General features: G+C 36.9%; 1 protein-coding gene across 2 annotated transcripts; it reads right to left on the bottom strand.

The window, feature by feature from the left end:
• Nucleotides 1-1,356: 1,356 nt before the first annotated feature.
• asb15.L (ankyrin repeat and SOCS box containing 15 L homeolog) lies at nt 1,357-21,122 on the bottom strand. 2 transcript variants are annotated; one of them, XM_018251036.2, is made up of 11 exons: nt 21,032-21,122; nt 19,935-20,101; nt 17,970-18,095; nt 13,158-13,210; nt 12,570-12,701; nt 10,029-10,187; nt 8,941-9,186; nt 6,931-7,102; nt 4,707-5,277; nt 3,671-3,824; nt 1,357-1,795 (listed from the first exon to the last, which is right to left on the bottom strand). In XM_018251036.2, the coding sequence occupies exons 3-11, from the start codon at nt 18,065-18,067 to the stop codon at nt 1,620-1,622; spliced, it is 1,761 nt and encodes a 586-aa protein (XP_018106525.1). In that variant the 5' UTR covers nt 18,068-18,095; nt 19,935-20,101; nt 21,032-21,122; the 3' UTR covers nt 1,357-1,619.
• Nucleotides 21,123-21,866: the final 744 nt, after the last annotated feature.

Raw genomic sequence — 21,866 nt, 5'->3', positions numbered from 1 at the left:
GGCCCATCCTCTTCCTTTGATTCGCTCAAATTTTCATCAAAATTATTGTATCTCCTGAGCACCCCCAATGTTTCTGAACCAATGAGGGTTTGGTTTGGGCAGCATGCCACCCCCTAAAATCCTGCCACCCTAGGCCAGGGCCTTGATGGCCTTTCCACAAATCTGGGTCAGTGTATCATTGCTATTATGAGGGGTGGATGCATACATTTTCTCTCCTGTTTACCGTCTGTAATCTTTTATTCCTGCAGTATCCACTCACTTTTCTGATATTCTTTGCCCAGATTTCTTCTAAAACCATTTGTTAAGCATATGCTCTATAATAAACTACTTTTTGGTGCCTAATACTATAGAGAAACACATTGTGTTTTTTTATATGTAATTATTACCTGGCAGGTCTACGTAAGGCAATGCTTGTTATCAGGGCCGCCATCAGGGGGGGACAGGGGGAACAAGTGACCCGGGCATCAAGGGGGGCCCAGCAGTGCTGCAGTTTTGAAAGAGCCGGGCCCCCCTTGCGAGCGCCGAAGATCTGCAGCCAGCCTGAATAGCCGAAAATGCGGAAGTCACGAAAACAGCCGAAATTGAAGTCCTCAAGTGGCAAACAGACCCAAAGTCACGAAAGGAGGTGAAGTCTAAGTCTGGAAGCCATGAGTTCAATCCTACTAAACTCCAATTTGTGTTTTTTTTTCTTTAATCCCCTGGGACCAATGTATTATTTCAATATTCTATAGACCCCTGCCACCAATGTTTTTTTTTTAAATATTTTTTGGGGCACCAATTTTTTTTAACTTGTAAGGGGGGCCCTGGCGCCAATGTTTTTTTAAAAAATATTTTTTAGGGCCCCAATTTTTTTTTACCTGTAAGTGGGGCTCTGGCACCAATGTTTTTTTTTAAATTTTATTTTGGGGCCCCAATTTTTTTTTACTTGTAAGGGGGGCCATGGCAACTGTGCTTTTTTTTATGGGGGGCCCTGGCGCCCATGAAACTTATAAGAGGGCCTTAACCATCAATAGCTTTTTATAACTTGTGTGTGGGGGGGTTACTTTTTTAGCACTGATGTCTGTGTGGTCTTTTAACTGTGATGTGGAGTGGGCGGGGTCTGGGACGGGGCTTGGTCACCAGGGTGGGCGCGGCCCTGCTTGTGATCCAGTCATTTGGTCTGCACCTCAGATGACATTTAACTCTGACCTCTAATTTAGCTGATGTTGTCCAATTTATTTCAATGGCCAAATATGGCCCTGTGTAGCTGTCCTAAGATTTTAATATTTTTTTTCTTCATCAATTTCATATATTCAGAAACAGCATATAAAATAATGTGGAATTGACCCCCCCCCCCAAAAAAAAGAACTACTGATATATTTGTAGTGAGCTTTAGTAAGAAAGACTTATTGCATTTTTCATGGAAGTAAAGAAAAGCATCACATATGTTTAAAGACTGCAGTTAAAAGAAGAAAAGGATCCTGGAGTAGTAGATATCAAATTCAGACCAGCAGACGTGCCCCAGTTCCTGTACTGCTACACTCTTATAGTTATATGTAAAAAAAGAAAACCAAATGAGGATATCCCACTTGGCAACTGATATGGTAAAACATGAATGGGTTATTTAGTTTGTTATTGTATCATGTATCAAAGTTCAGTCCTTTACCATATAAATCATATTCTTTATACATTATATATGATTTAAGCAAAGGTGGCATGGACAGTTTTTTCATTGAAGATGGTCTCTGTAGTTCCTCCAGTCCAATTGTTTTCCGTATGTTTAACCGGCACAAATGCTTTAAGGGACGAGGATTTCCTGAAGTAAAGTATAATAAGTTACGATTATTACTTTGCATTGTTCTTCATTATTTAATTTAATTGCGAAAAAGTATAAATTGCATGCAACTCAGAAACCAATAAGCATATTTAACAAGACAAGATACAATTTGTGTGTAGTGATATCCAAACTAGATAGAGCCCTTATAATTGTGTTCCTTTTGATAAAAGAGATTAATAACATACGCAAACTTCCCAGGTGTGGGAGACAGTGAGAGAGCTGAGGGTTAGCATGGTGTGTTATGAGTTCATTATGGCATGGCATGTGATAGTCTAGATTTAGTGTTTATAAGACAGGGTGGGGGGGATCTCCTATTAAAATCCAAGTAGAGGACCCAGTAGGGTAAGAACCTAGGCATTCCCCATCACTTTTTTTTCCGATTCCCTATCCCCTTACCCATCATCTCCCTCCTTCCCTCCCCTCAAGCAACACCTTACCTAGTTGAATTTAATTCCATTTAATTTCTCTGATATCCTTTCTGGGGTATTATTTTATGTGTCTTAAGACATAAACCTAGCTGGATGATCCAACAAGTTACTGTTAGATACAGTACTACACAGACATTGAATATCCCATAAGAAATGCCCAGAAGTGTCTTATGAATGCACTGTGCTAATTGCTCGGACTATTGCATATAAATTCTGAAACACTGGCACCCAACATATCCCTTTTACTGAGTAAAATAATAACCGTACAGGGCAGATTTGCACATGAGCAATAATCCATGGCAACTAAATTTGCCAAATGAGATCCACTTTGACTTATACCAACAGTGCCTTGCAGGAAAGAAAATAAGGCTTTATGGGATTATGTAATATAATGTGTGATGTTTGCTTCAGTTCTTATCATCTATTCCAGGGATCCCCAACCTTTTTCACCCATGAGCAACATTCAGATTTAAAAAGAGTTGGGGAGCAACACAAGCAGGGAAACCGTTCCTGGGCGGTGCCAAATAAGGGCTGTGATTGGCTATTGGTAGCCCCTATGTGGACTCCTCATCTACAGGAGGCTCTATTTGACAATACACCTGGTTTTTATGCAATCAAAACTTGCCTCCAAGTCTGGAATTAAAAAATAATCACCTGCATTGAGGCCACTGAGAGCAACATCCAAGGGGTTGGAGAGCAACATGTTGCTCACGAGCTACTGGTTGGGGATCACTGATCTATTCTATAGTAACCATTCAGATAGGAAAAATAGGCTTACTAATACCCTATTCCCATTCCAAAGAGTACAGGTAACCAAGATCATATCCTTGAAAACACTGACCCCGCCATGAAGTCCCCCATATGGTGCCAGTGTCTCTACTGTACGACATGTGACTGTTCTCCTTTACTATTGGTCCTAAGATTGAACTCTAAAAAATAACAACTACATTTGAAGGGGACCCATCAGACTTTTGGTGATGCTTCATAAGGAAGATACTACAGTTGAATAGATATCAAAATTTAAATCTGCAAATTTAGCAAACACCTGTTTTATAAGATGCACTGGAACAGTGCCAGATTGTGATCTACAGTATGTTACAATATTATGCAGCAATCTTACCTAACAGTACCCCTAACTGGAAACTGAACGTTCTTCATGTTTAAAGCAGACTTGGGATGTCAGTGAAAGAATTTAATATGAGTAGCTATAAATCCTGTGCATTTTAAGTCATATAACATTTTATAATTCAGCTTTGCATGCTTCATTGATTATATTACAAGAGTTTTACACAATTACTATAAACTGAGCAATGGTAGTTGTACAGGATTCTTTTGTTACTTAGGGAATAATGGTTGGTATCATAATTATTGTTTATAAGTCAGCATGCAAGAGGGAAGAAAAATAACTCATAGAAATATAACATACCTATAATCTCCTGTATTTCTGTCCATTCTTCCTGTACTTCCAGTGCCGCTTTTAATTTTGTGCAGATGGGAACATAATCCATGTAATCCACCAATGTCCTCACTACTTTTCCTACCAAATGTCTCATCCAAGACACAGTGACAAAGTCACAAAACTGACAAAGAAAAAGATGTTAGGAATGGAGAACTACAAATTATTCCATTATTTCATTACCTCCAGCTTAAGAAAAATGAACAGGGCAAAGAAAGTCTAATAAAGATAAAAAATTAAGATGATATAAAAAATGGGTGGTATTTGTTTGAGGCTAGTTAAAAGTGGGGCAAATGTGAGAAGTTTTTTTTCTCCTTTATTGATATGTACTACATTTCATTGTACTGGCCCACAGACTGATGTTCATTCTAATTTCATTTTTGTTGTGTCCATAAGAAATATCTTTCATATGCACTTTTAAAACTAGTGTGCAAAAAATGTGTATGCAAGAGGTATGTAAGGAATGTGTTAGCACACAGTTCTATGTGCATGCCACAATTAGTTGCATTATCAGCAATGCACAATATGTTGGCGTTTTGAAAATACATGTTACTAATAATAATAATAATTATCTGGCCTCTAATAGTGTGCGTGCCAGTGTATCTGAAAGCTAAAGAGTCCCTTTTCCCTTTTTAGTTACCAAAGGTAATTCTACCAATGAATGCAGCCAGAAACTGTGCTGTTAAAAGGATCAGTAATAATCGTGGCTGTTATTCACTTGCTGCTATTTAAAGTATGTTATAAGTAATATTATTTAAATATAAGTACGTTTATGATGGGTCTGAAAATGATGGTACATCTTTGATTACTTTTTTACATTCTTAGTTTTTTATTATGCAATGTGACCATTGTATTCATAAATCTCACCTGAGCCGACTAGGTCATTTTTGTGTGGCAGTCTCATATTTTGGTGTATTAGTAAATCGAAGACCAAATGATGTTATATACGTTTGTTTTCATTTAAAGCGAAATAAAGACATGTATCTATAAAATATATCGTACTTACAGGTATATCTTTTATGACACATGATGTCCATCCAGGTAATGCATCCTCCTCTAATGCTGGCCAAGTGAAAGTGCCTCCAAACATATCCCCATGCATGCAGTCAAAACATAAATCAACGCGATAACCGTTATTTGCCAGCATCCTTAACATAATCTCATCGTTGAGAGCATATTGGATTGCGCTTGGGAAATGAGTATCATTCACCAGCATGAAGTAGCAATTAACATCAGCTTTATATGCCAATAGCATTCTCACTATTTCATGACTTCCATCTCTTACAGCCACTAATAGACAGTTTAAAGGGTCTTTGTTCGGACAAGCACCATATTTTAAAAGTGTCTCGGTGCAGGAAACATCTTTGTTGGATACTGCAAAGAATAGAGCAGTTTTTCTTCTATCCCCATAGTTTTCAGATATATGTTCCGCCAATACTTCATTAACATCAAAGTCATTTTCAATAAGCAGTTCCAGACACTGTAAATTCTGACCATCTGTTGCAGAATGGACTGGACTTAATCCACTTCTCTTTATTGCATTTCTTGATGTTGCAGGAATAAGGTATTTCAGTGCGCTAAAGAGAAGTGTTGTTATAAGTAATCATGTTTAAACCACAGAAAAACAAAAGGAACACTGTGGGGCACATTTACTACGGGTCGAATATCGAGGGTTAATTAACCCTCGATATTCAACCATCAAAGTTAAATCCTTCGACTTCGAATATCGAAGTCGAGGGATTTACCGCAATTTGTTCGATCGAATGATCGAAGGAAAAATCATTCGATCGAAGGATTTTAATTCATTGATCGAACAATTTTCCTTCGATCACAAATTGCTAGGAAAGCCTATGGGGACCTTCCCCATAGGTTAACATTGGTGCTCGGTAGGTTTTGGGTGGCGAAGTAGGTGGTCAAAGTTGTTTTTTAAAGAGACAGTACTTCTACTATCGAATGGTCGAATAGTTGAACGATTTTTACTTCGAATCGTTCGATTCGAAGTCGAAGGTCGAAGTAGCCAATTTGATGGTCGAAGTAGTCAAAAAAATACTTTGAAGTATTTTTCATTCTAATCCTTCACTCGAGCTAAGTAAATGTGCCCCACAGTGTGTGTGTGTATATACAGTATAAATAAATATATATATGTGTATAGTGGTAGCGGGACCAAAGAAATGAGTAAAAAGGTGTGTGTTTCTTTTAATATCTCCCCAGTAGGAGATGTAAGCTCCAGGAAAGGTGTTAATAAACAGAGAAGGGTTTCTTTGTTTAAAGACTTTAGTAACCAGATCTTGGATGCTGGAGTATTCTGGAAGGAATAGGCAAGCCAGGAACTCAGATCCAGTAGTCCAGATCAGGTATTGGAGCTCACTTTCCATAGAAAGGCTGTCTGTCTATTGAGACTAGAAGGGCACAGCAGGAAGGTTACCTGTATGTATGAGGAACTCCAATAGGGGCTGGGGGTGCTGCCTGGCACTGCAAGGAGTAGAGGGAGATGTGACCAGTTGACAGAGCCTGTCTGAGTGAGACATTGAGTAAAAGCCAAGCGGCTGGGCAATCCCTCCAAAAGAAAAGATCTTGATGGGTGACCCAACGTATGTTTTTATGCTGGTAGTCCACAAGGGGCCTAGTTTAGTAAGGGAACTAATCAAATGTGTAGGGAATGTTTAGTGTAGTGAAGGTAGTGCACAGCTCAGCTTGATAAAGGGCTGAAATAGCCCAAAACGTTGCTTTGCGAATGGCATGAATAAATAATTGAATCACATATCGGAGTGCTGCTGGATTTATTGTTTTACTGTGGATATATTCCTTGGCAGAGAGGAACACAGCTGTGCACCCGATGCTTCAAAAGGCGATTCAGTGTAAGTGTGGCACCTTTACTGATTTTACTCATAGATTCATAGAGATACTCTGACTGATTTTCTATCACACAGAGTGGTGTATCAGTGATTGAAATATGCATTTAATTGGTTTCTATGAGTAATTCAACTGATGCAATTATGTTAATAAATCAGCCTAGCTATTTGCACCAATCAGTGCTGGTTTACATTTCTTCTCAGTATATCAGAAGATTCCTTCTGTTCCTTGTTTCATGCCATTTTTATTGCTATTTCTTGTTTTGTTCCAAAAGTCAGTTAGTATGTTGTTGTACATTCAGATTGAATGTGTCATAAAGAAACTCAACATATAACATTGTTTTAAATTCATAATTCCTATTAGTGAGCTGTACTCACAGGTAGTGTCCTCCATAAGCTGCCTTATGTATGGGAAAATACCCTTCTTTATCAGGAATATTGCCACTTGCTCCATACTCCAAGAGAAGAGCTATACAATCAGGGTCTCCCCCAGTAGCTGCATCAGACAGAACTGAAGATCCATCACGTGCTTGCATGTTCACATCGCCTCCTAATATCAAACGATATGATTACTAACACTAGAAGTACACACACAATTTAGACAAGCATACACTGCAGACATCATAAAGAGTGTCACATGCTTTAAAACACCTAATTTTAGTATAGAGTTAAACGTATGGTAAGTATATCATCATTTTTATGTAAAATCATCACATTTCTCAATTTTATTTATGCAAGGATTGTGGTAAAAAAACAACTTTAAAATGGTAGTATAGCAAATAAGAAGGGACGTTGAAAATGTATATAGGTCTTCAAAATAGTGGCAAAAAGAGAAAGTAAGATCACTTAAAAACATGAAGGAAATGCAGTTCTCGTCAGACTTTATCCAAATACCCAGATATCCTATACCTGTACTGAATGTGGTCTTTAGTTTCTTTATACATTAATTTGGAAATGATAGATCATCATTTTTCTTGAGGTGTCACCAGTAGATCATAGCGGCCCAGGATTGTCCACACACAGTCCATTAGATTACCCTTCTTGGTACTTTCCATTAGCCTGGGTTTTTATTTTATTTAAAATTTCAAGTTTTCATTGGGTTTTATAGTATTTATTTATTTCTTGGTATTTATTAGAGACTACACATTTCTGCAGCACTTTACAAGATTTTGCATCATTCCCATCAGTCCCTTCCCCAGGGGAGCTCACAATCTAAGGTTCCTAATACATCACACAAAGTAGAACTATTTTTATCCAATTTGATTAATCATAATACAGGTATGGGACCTGTTATCCAGAATGCTTGGGACCTGGGGTTTTCCAGATAAGGCATCTTTCTGTCATTTGGGTCTTCATACCTTAAGTCTACTAGAAAATCATGTAAACATTAAATGAACCCAATAAGATGGTTCTGCTTCCAAAAAGGATTAATTACAACTTAGCTGGGATCAAGTACAAGGTACTGTTCTATTATTAAAGAGAAAAAAGGAAATAATTTAAAAAATTTGGATAAAATGGAGTCTATGGGAGATGTCAAACACAAGAGTCCTCTGCACTCAACCCATTATCAATATATTTAAGACAGCGACATTTTGTGCATACTGCTAGTATTAGTAGCAGTATGCACAAAATGTCGCTGTCTTAAATATATTGATAATGGGTTGAGTGCAGAGGACTCTTGTGTTTGACTATATGTATTTTGTGGTCACAGCCTCATTACACCCCCGCCTAATGGTTTTAAAAAATAGTGGTGAGCACAACTTTCCTTTGTTTGTTATAGTCTATGGGAGATGGCCATCCCATAATTCGGAGCTTTCTGGATAATGGGTTTCCAGGTAACAGATCTAATACCTGTACACATGTCTATTAAAGGGGTAAGGGAAAGCACAATGGTTAGAAAAAGAAAAAGATGAACAGAGGAAGGGGTTATATCATGGACCAGCACAGTTTGTGTTGTGTCTCAATAATTATACAATATTTTCTTTGAGCAACCTATACAAGCCATCAATAAAAAGTATTAATGTAGCTATATTCTATTAAAATACAGTATTTACTAATCTGGGGGTATGTCCCATCCTATGTCTTAATGTATTTGCTCACAGAGTCCATAACACTTGCAACCATTTGTTCATAACCTGTAATCCTAATCTCATTAATCATATGAATCGGATTATATGATATATATGGGATAATTTCTTGGAGAGGTAGAGCAGTGGTCTGCATGTGAGATATTCAGAGCACATTTAGCACAGGAAAGAGTTTTTAAAGCCCCCTATGGCTCAGCAGAGCACAGTGTATGGGAGGAGTGGCCAATGAAAATATATGCAGAGTTATACATTGAGAGGGAAAGGGAAAAAGAAGAAGGTGTGGTTGTGCATGGAAAAATACCTTTATGAATTAGTTGTTCGAGTATATCACAGTGTCCATATTCAGCAGCGACTCCTAAAGGTGTCACACCAAAGCCATCTGTTAGACTGACATTGCCTCCATTTTTTAGTAATAAAGAAACAAGATCTCTGCGCCCTTGTTTGGCTGCTTCATGCATAGCTGACCATCGTTTCACACATGGCTGATTAATGGTGCAGCTGTAATCAATCAGAGTTTCTGCCATGTCATAATTCCCAATCCTAATCGCTGAAAAGTTCAAGCAAAATAGAGAAAAAAAAGAGTTACTCAATAACCAGTTAGAATATGACCGCTCAAGACTCACCCCACCACGCCATATCCCTCCAATCAGCTCCACCAACTCCCCGTGCTCAGCCACCAGTGTCCCGACTGTAATATAGGTCCAAATGAGCAATTCAGACGGCAATCCAGAAATGTTTAAAGAAGTTTATTGCAACATTAGGGTAACAGCATTGCCTGTTGCAATAAACTTCTTCAAACTTTTCTGGAGTGCTGCCTGAATTTCTTATTTGGACTTACCCAATAATCATTAGGATCTGAAGGCCCTGCTAGCAATATTGTTAAAAAACCTGGTCTGGCCCCTGCCTTCAAGCTACAGCTAATGTATTTAGTTACAGCCAGACTGGTAATGAATTGTTTTATGGTTTTGTTTATTTTTTTCAGTTTGATGCAATAACATAATAGAAACTGCAAACCATCACTTTGTTGGCACTCTCAGTGCTGTGCAATATGTTGGCGCTCTAAAAATATTTGTTAATAATAATAAAAAAATAATAATAACAATAAAACGTATGGCTATTGTGAAAACCAATATTTTGGCCTTACGTGCAGAACCAAGGGTTAACCTGTAAGACAAGAGGAATCCCCAAACTATGCAATACAATATTACAATACATACAGGAGAAACAATATTGATAACTGAACTGTTGAACTAACCTACTGTTTTACCTTTAATTTACATATTTAACAGAACCATGTGCCATGAATTTAGAATTACTTGAAACAGAAACCTAATGCACAAGCTACAGTGCCTGACATTTGATTACAATTGACATAGGTATGGAACACACCTAGAAGAAGAGGAGATTCCCCTCTGCTGTTCTTGGTGTTTGGCCAGACCCCCTTCTCTAGAAGTGCTTTTACATTTTCAAGCAGGTCAGCTTTTGCAGCAAGAGTCAGAGGTGTTTCTCCATCATTAGTCTTCTGCTCCCATGATGCCTTATAGACTGCTGTATTAATACATAGAAACAGCTATTACTTAAAATCTAAAGTGATCATGATACTCAATTAATAACTGACTTTATCCATGCTATAAATTACTGCTATCTCTAAACACGGGATTAAACTGTGTGTAGGGTCTTCATCTCAGAATCAAGCAAAATGGCCCCTATAGGTTGCCAAACATCAGGAAAGATGGAAAGTGTGCCCCAGGAAAAAATGAGACATGCAGGAGCTATATAAGGCTCAGGTTGTCTTGATACTACAACTTAAAGGTGCTTCCAATCCTATTATATTTTCTATTATAAATATATATATATATATATATATATATATATATATATATATATATATATATCTGAATGTAGGTGCAAGAGGAAAGTTCTTAACAATTTAAGAAAGACATGTGACTATACAAACTCTGTAACTTATGTTAGGCTAGGGTCAGTAAGGTGATCAGCCTGCTCAGCTCTGTTTCTGGGGCAGTGCCAAAACTGCCCCCTTTGAATTGCTCTGTGCTTAACTCTTTGGCATAGGAACAGGTCAAGAGAGGGCCACATCACTATTGTGCTCTCTGCACCACAAGGGCTGACTTTCTGTTCTAAAAAACAAAATTAGGCTCTTAAAGTAACCAGAGGCATCTTTTTTGCAACCCCTGGTAGATGCCACTCACTGCCACCTAAGGCAGATTCTCACCTTGCCTCATAGTAAAAGCAGCTTTGAGTCTGCATTAATGAATAGCAGGAGTGCATGGGCACAAGGGTTCCCTGGAATTTACCTGACCCTTGAAGAGGTTCAGTTGCAGGGCTTCTACACATGCAACTGACTTGCACCCATCTAATTACACACTAATGCCATGTTTGGTGCTGAATGCCATGTTGATTGGGTAAGGCTGCGCCTGCATCTTGTACGAGATTAGGCAACACAAAAAGTCATTAGGTTCTGCACTATTTTGCAGGCACTTGCTATTATTGTGTAATTCTGTAAATAAAAGACTGCATTGTGGGTAAAATGCATTCTTTATGCTTTTAAACCAGAAGGAAGGGTGGAGTATAAAACCTACAGGAAGCAAAGGACTTGGTAAAGAATTCCCATTTTGATGGAGACAGAACTCCACAAGTAACTCTATCAATCTTCTTAAAAAAAAACACAGAGCAGAGATTTCTTGAAAGTCTGGAACAAGATGGTGGCGGCCTGTTGTTAAAAAACTTCGAAATTCAACCATTGAATTTGAGTACTTCAATAGTCGAAGTATTTTTTTCAAGCGAAAACGGTGTATTCGATCAAAGTAAAATCGTACGAGCGAATGATTTAATCCTTCGAATCGAACGATTTGAATGATTTTACATAAAAAACTTTGACTTCTCAAAACTTGCCCAAAAGCCTCAGATAGGTTCTAGGAGGTCCCCTATAGGCTAAACAGCAATTTGGCAGGTTTAAGGTGGCGAAGTTTTTTAAAGAGACAGTATTTCTATTTTCAAGTGGTTGAATTTTCGAAGTTTATTCGAATTTTTGGCCTATTCGATGGCGGAAGTACCCAAAAATTATTTAGAAATGTAAAGTTTTTTACTTCAAAAATTCACTTCGACCCTTGATAAATCTGCCCCTGAATGTATGTTTCCTTGTCCTATTAGAAAACATTGTGCAGGGCAGGGTTATTACAATTCTGGTGCTGTTTATGTGAAACTGAGAAAAGTGTAAGTATCATTTTATGAAAGGCAAACATTTGTTTCAGGAAATTTTTTTCTTGTAATTATTGATATAGTTAATGTTTTTGCATTAGCAAATTACTTCACCCTAACACCAGGGGGTTATTTATTAAAGGTTGAGTTATGTTTTTCCTAAAACATTTGAGTTTTCGAGGGTAGTTTTCGGTAAAAACTCGAATTTTCGGTTTCAAAAATACGAATGTTTCAGGTTTTACAAAAAAACTTAAATTTCTCAAGATTTATTATGCCCCAAAGCTGGAAATAGCTCAAATCTGAAAACACTCCAGCTAAAATCTGTCGAGGTCATGTAGAAGTCAATGGCAATGGTCCCTTGAACCATTTGAAGATGTTTGTAGCCTTCATGATGTTCAGAGGTTTTTTCGGTGGTTTGCGCTTGAAAACTTGAGTATTCTGTTTTTTCCCACCTAAATGCACTGATTCAAGTTTTTTAAGTTTTTTCTAATTGTGAGTTTATTTGAGGTATAAAAAAACCTCACAAACTCAACCTTTGATAAATAACCCCCAGATGTAGACAGTTTAACACTTCTGTAAGCCACAACTACAACTGAATTGTAACTTCTTTTGTACACATGCCTAATAAAAATGTATATGTACAACAGATAAAAAGAACCATATTCAAATAAACATTAAGGTTTTTCTAATATGAATCATAAGCAAACTCACCATCAAGGACAATTTCAGTGATTTGCCGAATTGGTTGCACACAGGCTTCATGCAGTGGAAACCAGCCTTTTTCATCAGCTTCATCAAATGCATATTTATAGCTCATATATTTCTGTAATTCAGTAATTTCTCCTAAAAATAAGAACAAATCCGTTGTAACTCTACACCCTGTACTGGGAAACATTTGAATCTAAAACATTTGAAACATTTGAATCTAACACTTAAAACTAACACTAACTAACTACACTTACTAACTTACACTAAGGGGGTTATTTACTATACTCTGAATGCAAAAATCACAAAAAATTTTAGATTTTTTTTAAAATAAAATCGGACTTTTAAAAAATCACGTATTTTTCAGAATTTATTGAACCCAAAGGAAGGAAAAGTCAGAATCTGAAAATCCGGCATCTCAGACCTGTTGCATATAAGTCAACGGGAGAAGTCCCAATGATTTTTTGATGTGCACTGGGTTTCGCGCAATACCCCGAAGATTCCTGAAATTTGATCGGAGTTTGTAGCAGAAAATATTGAGATAAATTCAGACTTTGATAAATAACCCCCTTAACACTTACTTACGTACATTACCTTCTTTAATTGCGGATACAATTTTTCTGTTAATTTCACTCGTAGGCACAAATCTATAAAAAGGGAAGAAAAAGATTACAAAAACAGAAAAAAAGAGACGTATATGCCAAAGGACCAAAATTTCATTCCATAGCTACTAAGTCACACCTGGCAATATCACCAAACAAAATACTTTATTAGTACGTTTACAAAAAAAAATTATTTTAGCACGGCCAAATTAAGTATTAAATGAGTGACAGGGAAGAGGCAACAAAGATACCTAAATAAGCTTCCAGACTCTAAGGGGGTTATTTACTAAACTCCAAATGCAAAAATCACGAAAAATTTGTGATTATTTTTTATAAAATCAGACTTTTAAAAAAATCACGAATTTTTCGGAAATTTATTACACCCCGAGGATGGGAAAAGTCAGAATCTGAAAATCCGGCATCTCAGACCCGTCGAGGTTGCATATAAGTCAATGGGAGAAGTCCCAATGATTTTTTGATGTGTGCTGGTTTTTTGGCAATACCCCGAAGTTTTCTGAGTTTTCGCGAAAAAAATTGTGAAAATCGATTTTTTTTTTCAGGAAAGTGTATTAATATAATAAATAAGCCCAAAAAACCTGTGTGGATTTGGTTTTTTTCAGAAAATATTGAGATAGGTTCAGACTTTGATAAATAACCCCAAAGTGAATCAGTCACATGTTCTTCCCTTCCCCTCCCATTTCCTATCTCCCTAAATCCTCTCCCCCCCATACACACACCACCTGGGTTTCGAAATAAGCAACACACATTCAATTAAGACACCATATTTTAAGCTGGGAAATAATTAAATGTAATTTTCATTCCCATGTTGGTATATTCTTTTAGTTACTGTCCAAGTTTACCCCTTATTTGAATCAGTTGACTGCTATATTCTTTTTTGTATGTTGTGAAACCTAAAAATGTAAATTTTAAAAAAAAACTGGTAGATGCTGGAGTTGGATTTGTCACTTTTTTCCCCTGAGACATAAATGTGACCAAGACAATATTTTAGTTTTAAATATATTAAAACTATTAGAAATATACTTAAACAATATGTGTTTGCAGTTTAAACTGTAAAACATTGTTGATTATTACATCATTGCAGGCAGTGCTACCCTTTAAGATCATGTAGATCAGCCAGAAAAATACATTCAGTAATTGCCTCACCTATTCTCCCACCTGGCTCTAAACATAATCTAGTTTTTAAAACGATGGTTTCCTTACAATGGTGGTATTAAAATATATACAGTATATTATATTTGAAACCTAATGATGTATCACTGTCACTCAAATTACAAAAAGGACAACTTTTTAAATCTCTGGCTAAAACCATCCATATGTAAGTGTTACTTCAGGTTATTGTCCTACAGAGTGGTGACTGTTTTAGTTGTGTGGAATAAGGGCTCTGGCCAGGACAAAGTGGGTAGTGCTCTACTTTCAGTGGCACCAGGATGCATGGCTTGATATTGAAGAGCTGTGGCTGTGTGCTCTGGGGCCATCCCTACTAGCATTCCAGGTTGATTAAGGATAATTACTATTTTACTTATAATTGGCAATGTTTAAAGGGGAACTATTGTGAAAATGAAATTTAATATGAGCTTCAGCATACTGAAATAAGAAACGTTCTAAATAAAATCAATTAAATATTCTGTACCGTTTCTGAAATAATCCAGTTTATATTCACTATTCCTCTCTCTGCATCTGTTTCTCTTTATTCTGTCTTCATTCAGGAATTGGGTGTCAGATGAATGATCCAATATATCTGATAGGGGGGCTCATTTTGCCTAGAAGATGTAGTAGAGCTCACTCTATTAAAATCATCATGTCATTTTGTTTGTACTGGAATCAGTTATTTGAGTGAGCTCTAATACATCTGCTAGGAAAGGGAGCTCCCCCCCTATATTATGTATTGGTTCAGTGGCGTAACTACCGGGGGAGCAGGGGGTGCGATTGGGCCAGGGCCCTCACCCCCTCAGGGCCCCCCGGCAGCTCACGCACCACAGAGTTCTTTAGTAATTGCGGCCATACGGAGGGGGGGCGGGCCCGGCTGCACGTTCCATGCCAGAGCCCCCCCCCCCTCTAGTTACAGTACTGTATTGGTTCATTCATCTGACCCCCAACAGCTGCATGAAGAGAAAATAAAGAGAACCAGATGCTGAGAGAGGGATAGTGAACATAAACTTGATTATTTTAGAAGTTATTCAGAATTTTTAATTGATTGAAAGTTTATTATTTCAGTATGATGAACCTTATATTAAATTTACATTTTTGCGATAGTTCCCCTTTAATTTAACATAGCGTATAACCTGGTAATCTTACATACTAAAAGTAGCATGGTGAAGGACTGATCTTATACCTGCCAAATTTCACTTAAAAGACATATGCTTGATCCTTAGGGGCAAATTCAATAAGCGCCGAAGCGCCGAACGCTAGCGTTAATTCGCTAGCGTTTGGCATTTTCGTTACTGCGCAAATTCACTAACGAACGCTGGCGTAGTTTCGCTAGTGTTACTTCGCACCCTTAAGCCAGGCGAATTTTCGCTAGCGATGTAACTACGCAAATTCACTAACTTGCGCAGTGTACTGAACGCTACCTTTTACGCTAGACTTCCTTCGCCACCTCAGACCTGGCGAAGTGCAATAGAGTAGATAGGGATTGTTTGAAAAAAAGTAAAAAAAATTTCTAAGTCCCAAAAAACGCTGGCGTGTTTTCTACATTATGGGTGATAGGCTGAAAAAGATCGAAAAAATTTTTGGGGCTCCCCTCCTTCCCCCCTACATTTCCTGACTCATGGCAACTTACCTATACAGTGGGCACATGTGTAGGGCAAAATAAAATTTTTATTTGCTGATTTGAAGGTTTTCTAGGCATTTGTAGTGCTGATACGTATTCCTCCATTGAAATTTGAATTTCGCGCTGTATGCAATTAGCCTTCGCTAGCGTAACTTCGCTTTACATAGCGAATCAATGCTAGCGCAACTTCGCAATCTTACGCTACCCCTGATCGCAACTTCGGATTTTAGTGAATTTGCAGAGCGGACTTTGCGAAACTACGCCTGGTGAAGTGCGGCGAAGTTGCGCCTGGCGCAACTTCGCATCTTAGTGAATTTGCCCCTTAAAGTGATACTCTTCAAAATATTATTGTCCTTTAAAAGTTATCTGCAGGTCGTGTTTATCATTTTCAGCTGATCATTTCTGGTGTCAGTATGTAAGTATAATGTGAAGTTGGTCACTCTTTGGCTGACATCTCCAATGTTTCTCTGATAAAAAGTAATCAATTTGACCTCTGCCTTGATTTTTCTAATACAATAATTAATTGGCAAGTTCTACAAAAATAACGTTGAGCTATTAAACTGTCATTTCAATAATACAATGCAAAATGAGTATGAAGAACATGACAGTGAACTACTTGGAAATTTAAAATGTCAAGTGTGATGTAGTAACCATTTTAAATGTCACCAACACAATTAAGCTTGTCTTAGGGCTACTGATATGGAACACAGAAATTATTTTGTTGGACCCTGTGGAAGTAAAAATAGAGATATATAGGAATCATTTATTATTTGGTGTGTATCTCAAGGTCAACTTGGTACAGAAAATGCCAAAAAGGTGCAAAAAGTCTAAAATACGTTTTCTTAAAGTACCGTGTCTTGCATTTTTGTTAAGAGAAGCAGATTCTTGAAATATTATATTCAAGTCTTTTTTCAGTTGTTAAGAAATAGAACACATAGGCACAATAAATGAAGGCAGACTCGTAGTTAATATCTAAACAGTGGCAGGTGTGAAGTATAATGTTCAGCAATAGGCTTTGCATCTCATTTACACTAATAGGCAAAATATTTTATTGTTATTATTTACTGCATATAATATAATAACAGTATTAAAGGAGAACTATAGTAAAAATGTAAAGAAAATATAAGCTTTGCCTTCTGGAAACAAAAAACATTATAAATATAATGAACAAATAGAATTCTTTACAGTTTAAAAAAAAATCATGTTACTAGCCACGACCCCATCTTAGTCTTCATGCATTGTGTAGGTAAAGGGAGCACCCACCAATGTCAGTTAATAACAGTCAGTGAGTACAAACTGTAATTCATCTTCATGCCCTTACTGATGCACCATGCACTGGCCAAAATGATGCATTAGTAGATTAAATTTGCAAACATGTCTAGCTGTCAAACCAAATGATATCAATGGCACACACTGTAGATTGCATTGTCCAGCAAGCATACATGTACCAAAAGCACACAAATGTTTGTTTTGTACTATTTTATCAATACTTCTCCATATCTCATACCAATAGCCTTTTTCTGCAAATCCATAATGAAATTGCAAAAATGAAGTGATAGTGAGCATTTTGTGGCAAATGCTACATTTATGCCATGACCTTTTATTATACCTTCACCTTTTTTGTTTGTATTGGTTTAAAGGCAATATTAAGTACATGCATTAATATTTTTATTATGTGCTGTTTATCCTAGCGTATATGGTGGTGTCCATTCCAGTCGAACTCTTTGTTAAAGTAGGATTGTCTGGAACAGGCCACAATGTGCTTCATCTTGATCTCCCTTGCCCTCCTATTGTATTATAAACCCTGTAACAGAGTATTTGGTCCAACAGCCAAGAACATGATGTTACTGGAAGCATGGCCAGCTGAAAAGTGGGGCTTTAAAAGATTTCATCATTTTTTCTTCACAAATGTATTTGCTTTCCTAATAAATAAACCATAAATCTGACTTTGGTACACACATATGATAAAGTAATACTTTTAAGAAAAAATCAAGACATATTAATGCCTCCAACCTGTCTTGGTAACATGAAGGTACATTGGATTCCAAGGATTCTTGAATAGCGTATTGGATTTCATAGTTATTTAATTGATCTTCTTCAGCTTCCTCCATTGTTTGATGTCTTAGGAATCCAAATGTTCTTAAAAATAAAACAGAAGATTGAATTTTTTAAACTAAAACAGCAATACACCAGTTAAATTACAGATACTGTGCCATGTGAGCAAAATACAGCAATTTCTTTTAATCTACCATATTATATTAGGTAGTAGTTTTTAACTATATGGGGGCAGATTCACTAAAGGATGAAGTGGCTAACGCTAGCAACAATTCACCATCATTTCCATCCACAGGGACATCGACTATTCACTAACAGGCGCAATTCTCTAGCATAAGAGAATGTCACTGGCGTTCGTTCGCACTCTATTGCCAGGCGACTTTTCGCTCTGGCTCTCTCCACAAATTCAGTAAAGTGCAGATTTTATTGAACCTCTTTCGCCAGATTTGACTTCGCTAACCTCAGACCAGGCAAAGTGCTTAAAAGAAGCTAGATCTTCCTCAATCTTCTGTAACTTACATCATATCCTGTGTGCCAAAAATGTATTAAAGTTAAAAAAACGCTGGCGACATTTCCTTTTTTTAAGCACAATTGTCTGCAAAATTCCTAACAAACCTTTTTTGGGTAAAAAACATATGGAACATTAATTTTACAATGGGCTCATGTGTAGGGCATTATATTAATTCTCTTGTCTTCATTAAGGATCCCTGGACAAGCGCAAGATCACTAGCAAATTTTCTCTAGGCATAAACGAATGCTAGTGCATCTTATGAAATGCTCTCACTGCCGAAGTAATGCTAGTGAAAAGTCACCAGCTTTCGACACCGAGTACGAAATTTTGCACATTAGTGAATTGGCGTAGTGGTAACGCATTTGCGCCTGGCAAAGTGGTGTGGAGTGGAGCGAAGCTGACGCTGGCAAAATTCACCCGTTAGTGAATCTACCCCATGGATTTTAACATAAATCTCATTTTACTTACTCTTCTCATTGCTTTTATAAAATATAATTCTCTTTAGCCTCTACACATAAAATTGCAGGGGCATGCAAGTCGAGTAAATGTTTAGTGAATGGTGAAATTAGATAAGATTAATACATATGCATTTATTTACGTACACAGACACACATACAGAGGTAGGGGATCTTAAATACAGGATGCACAGGATGAAAGAACAGGGTCACAAGGCACAGCCTCCCTTAGGATTCTAATGAACTAAATTGTAAGGGTGCAAGCTTCATGTCTTGTGCATAATTGTTTTGGGAAGTAGTAGAGCACCTGAAATCCTGAAAACATTAGACATATGATATACAGACTTCTGGAAACAAATAGAATGCAGCCAATAGAAGTGCATAATAATCATTCTGTTAGGAAAGCAACAGTAATTTGTTTGGTACAATAATAAGTTAGCTAATAAATTGCATACCTTTTGCAGACATTGTTTTAAATCAAAAAAATAAATTATTAATGGCTAACAACTATGACTTAAGAAAAGGCAAACAAAACCTGCACAGAGAAAACTGCTATAGCTATTTATAACAGCTGCAGATGCATATTTAATTTTAGTACATTCCAAGGGGTGTATTTATCAAAGAGTGAAGTTAGAGATCGCCACAGTCCTCTAGAGCAAAATTCCACCACTCTCCATTCATTTGTATGGGATTTTGAAAGGCATATTTATCAAAGGATGAACTTTCACTTACACCCATTGATAAATACTCTTTTAAAAATCCCATAGAAATGAATGGAGAGTGGCGGAATTTCACTCTAGCGGACTGTGGCGATCTCTAACTTCACTCTTTGATAAATATACCCCCAACTATTATTAGCCACCCCCATATACACATTTGTTCCCCACAATGGCTATGCCAATAAAACTACAAATCTTTGTCAAAAAATGGCACCTGCAATATAAAAAGGTAACTTACATTATTGTCACCAAATAAAATGCTTCAGCCAGTCAGGTATAGAGAAGAACCCTAATGCTGGTGCATGCAGCAGTCCAGAGATAAAGTGCAGGTCCTGTTGATGTACTAAAGGCTTGCTCAGCTCTAATTTAAATAACATCATGGCACTGCCTTACTTTATAGGATTTCTGTATGTACAAAAACATTATAAATCATGCCTGACATCAGTATATGGACAACAAGGTCAAAATCAATGCAATAAAATCACTTTGGTAAACAAGACCTAATTGTGAAAACAGTCCCCCCCCCCCAACCTGTGACTGTTCATGGTAACTCATGAAATATATTTGTGTGATTTTTTAAAATTATAGATATCTGTATTGTGTACCAATTTTTAATCAGATGTTTCAGCCATTGTGCTGCTTTCCTGCCCACCTGAAGCTGCCCTGTCTACCTTTTTGGAAACCTTTACCTCTCTTGTAACTATATAAGATTCTCACTAACAGTAGCATTACAAATATATGTTTTTCTCTAAAGCACATCTTCTTGTTTGTTTTACATTCCCCTGCCACTCTTATATAAGAGGGGAGAGGTAAGACAAAGATGCACAGAATCCTGCCTCTTATGAATATATTGGCACCTAATATATACATGTTTAATGTAATAACACTACACTGGACTATATATTTTATAGACGTCCACCAAGAGGCAGTGTAGAGTTAGAATAAAATTAGAACTTACAGAATATTGTGTTAAAATCTATATAATAACCTCAACAGAACTATACATGTACTATTATTTTTCATGTATTATTCAACAGAATAATACTGCTTTAAAATATTTTAGAGATGCCTTCCAAGCTAATGTTTTCTTCAGGTTTGTCTGAATAGCAGCTAAAATCTCCAGCCAGAAGTCTGCATAATAACTAATCCAGATATATAAAGTAAGTCTGAAATCATGAATCAGTCTTTTGCAAGTGTCTATGCTGTGCCGATCTGCTAGCATGGCTGCTGTGAGTTAACCATCTGATATAAAAATAACAAATACAAGTTGGCTGGTTAACACTTGCTTGTTGAAGTATAGGTATTTAGCCATCTACAAATAAAGCCTTTTCTCACCTTTTCCAATCCACATTGTTACAGCCAGGCCTTTATTTGTCACAGTAGCGGTTGCTAACAGTACACGGGTCACACAGCATTTCTAAAATTAAACATGAAGTGTCTGGATAATTTAAGCTCTGACCTTGTGAAGCAGTTACACCAGAATACTCTGGTAGGAAAATAAGACACATGCAGGGAATTGCTTCAGAACATATGGCTGGGGATGTTAAATTCCCAGACCTGCTGTGTTGCATTTAATAGATTAAAATATATATGAACCAGTGTATACACTCAGCAGTTAAACAAATTACATTAATTATACCTGCATTCAGAGCTAAATTAATTCCTGAAAAAGCAAAAACTGGATTGGATTATTTTTTTTTTTTTTTAAACTGAAAGTTTTATTGATTTTCCAAAAATATCAGTAAATGAAAAATAAAAGAAGAAAGAATACATCTCATTGTCGCATGAGTACAGTAACAGTATGAAATTAAACACATAAATAAAAAAAAAAAACAGAAAAAGAAAATAAAGTAAAAAGTAAAAGTAAAAACGGCGGCTGGGCTAGGTGTCAAAGTAAACGAGAACAATAATCATGAGCATAATCAAGGGCACATGCAGTGAGAGGACCCAAAGGAAAGGAGACAGGTTATACATGCAATGCTAAGAAAAGCAAGGGGTCATTTTCATACATTAACCAGGGCAACCAAATCTTATCGTAGGCCTCCAGGTCATTTTGCAACATGTAAGACAATCTTTCGTTAGCTGCAATGTCAATTATCTTCGCTTTAAGCATGAGAATAGGGATAGTGGGTTTTTTCCAGTTGCGAGCAATAATCAACCTGGCAGCTGT

Source organism: Xenopus laevis, chromosome 3L (genome assembly GCF_017654675.1).
Source record: "Xenopus laevis strain J_2021 chromosome 3L, Xenopus_laevis_v10.1, whole genome shotgun sequence".
NCBI lineage: Eukaryota > Metazoa > Chordata > Amphibia > Anura > Pipidae > Xenopus > Xenopus laevis.
Note: the sequence above shows the minus strand (reverse complement) of the source record. Positions and strands in the feature narration are given on the sequence as shown.

What these genes read in the sequence shown, in the direction of transcription:
- asb15.L (XM_018251036.2), bottom strand. Translation starts at nt 18,067, where the DNA reads ATGGAGGAAGCTGAAGAAGATCAATTAAATAACTATGAAATCCAATAC. An exon ending in TGTATCCGCAATTAAAGAAG is followed by an intron (nt 12,702 to 13,157) that starts GTAATGTACGTA and finishes TCTTATTTTTAG; the next exon opens with GAGAAATTACTGAATTACAG. An exon ending in GGAATCTCCTCTTCTTCTAG is followed by an intron (nt 9,187 to 10,028) that starts GTGTGTTCCATA and finishes TGAACTTTTCAG; the next exon opens with CGATTAGGATTGGGAATTAT.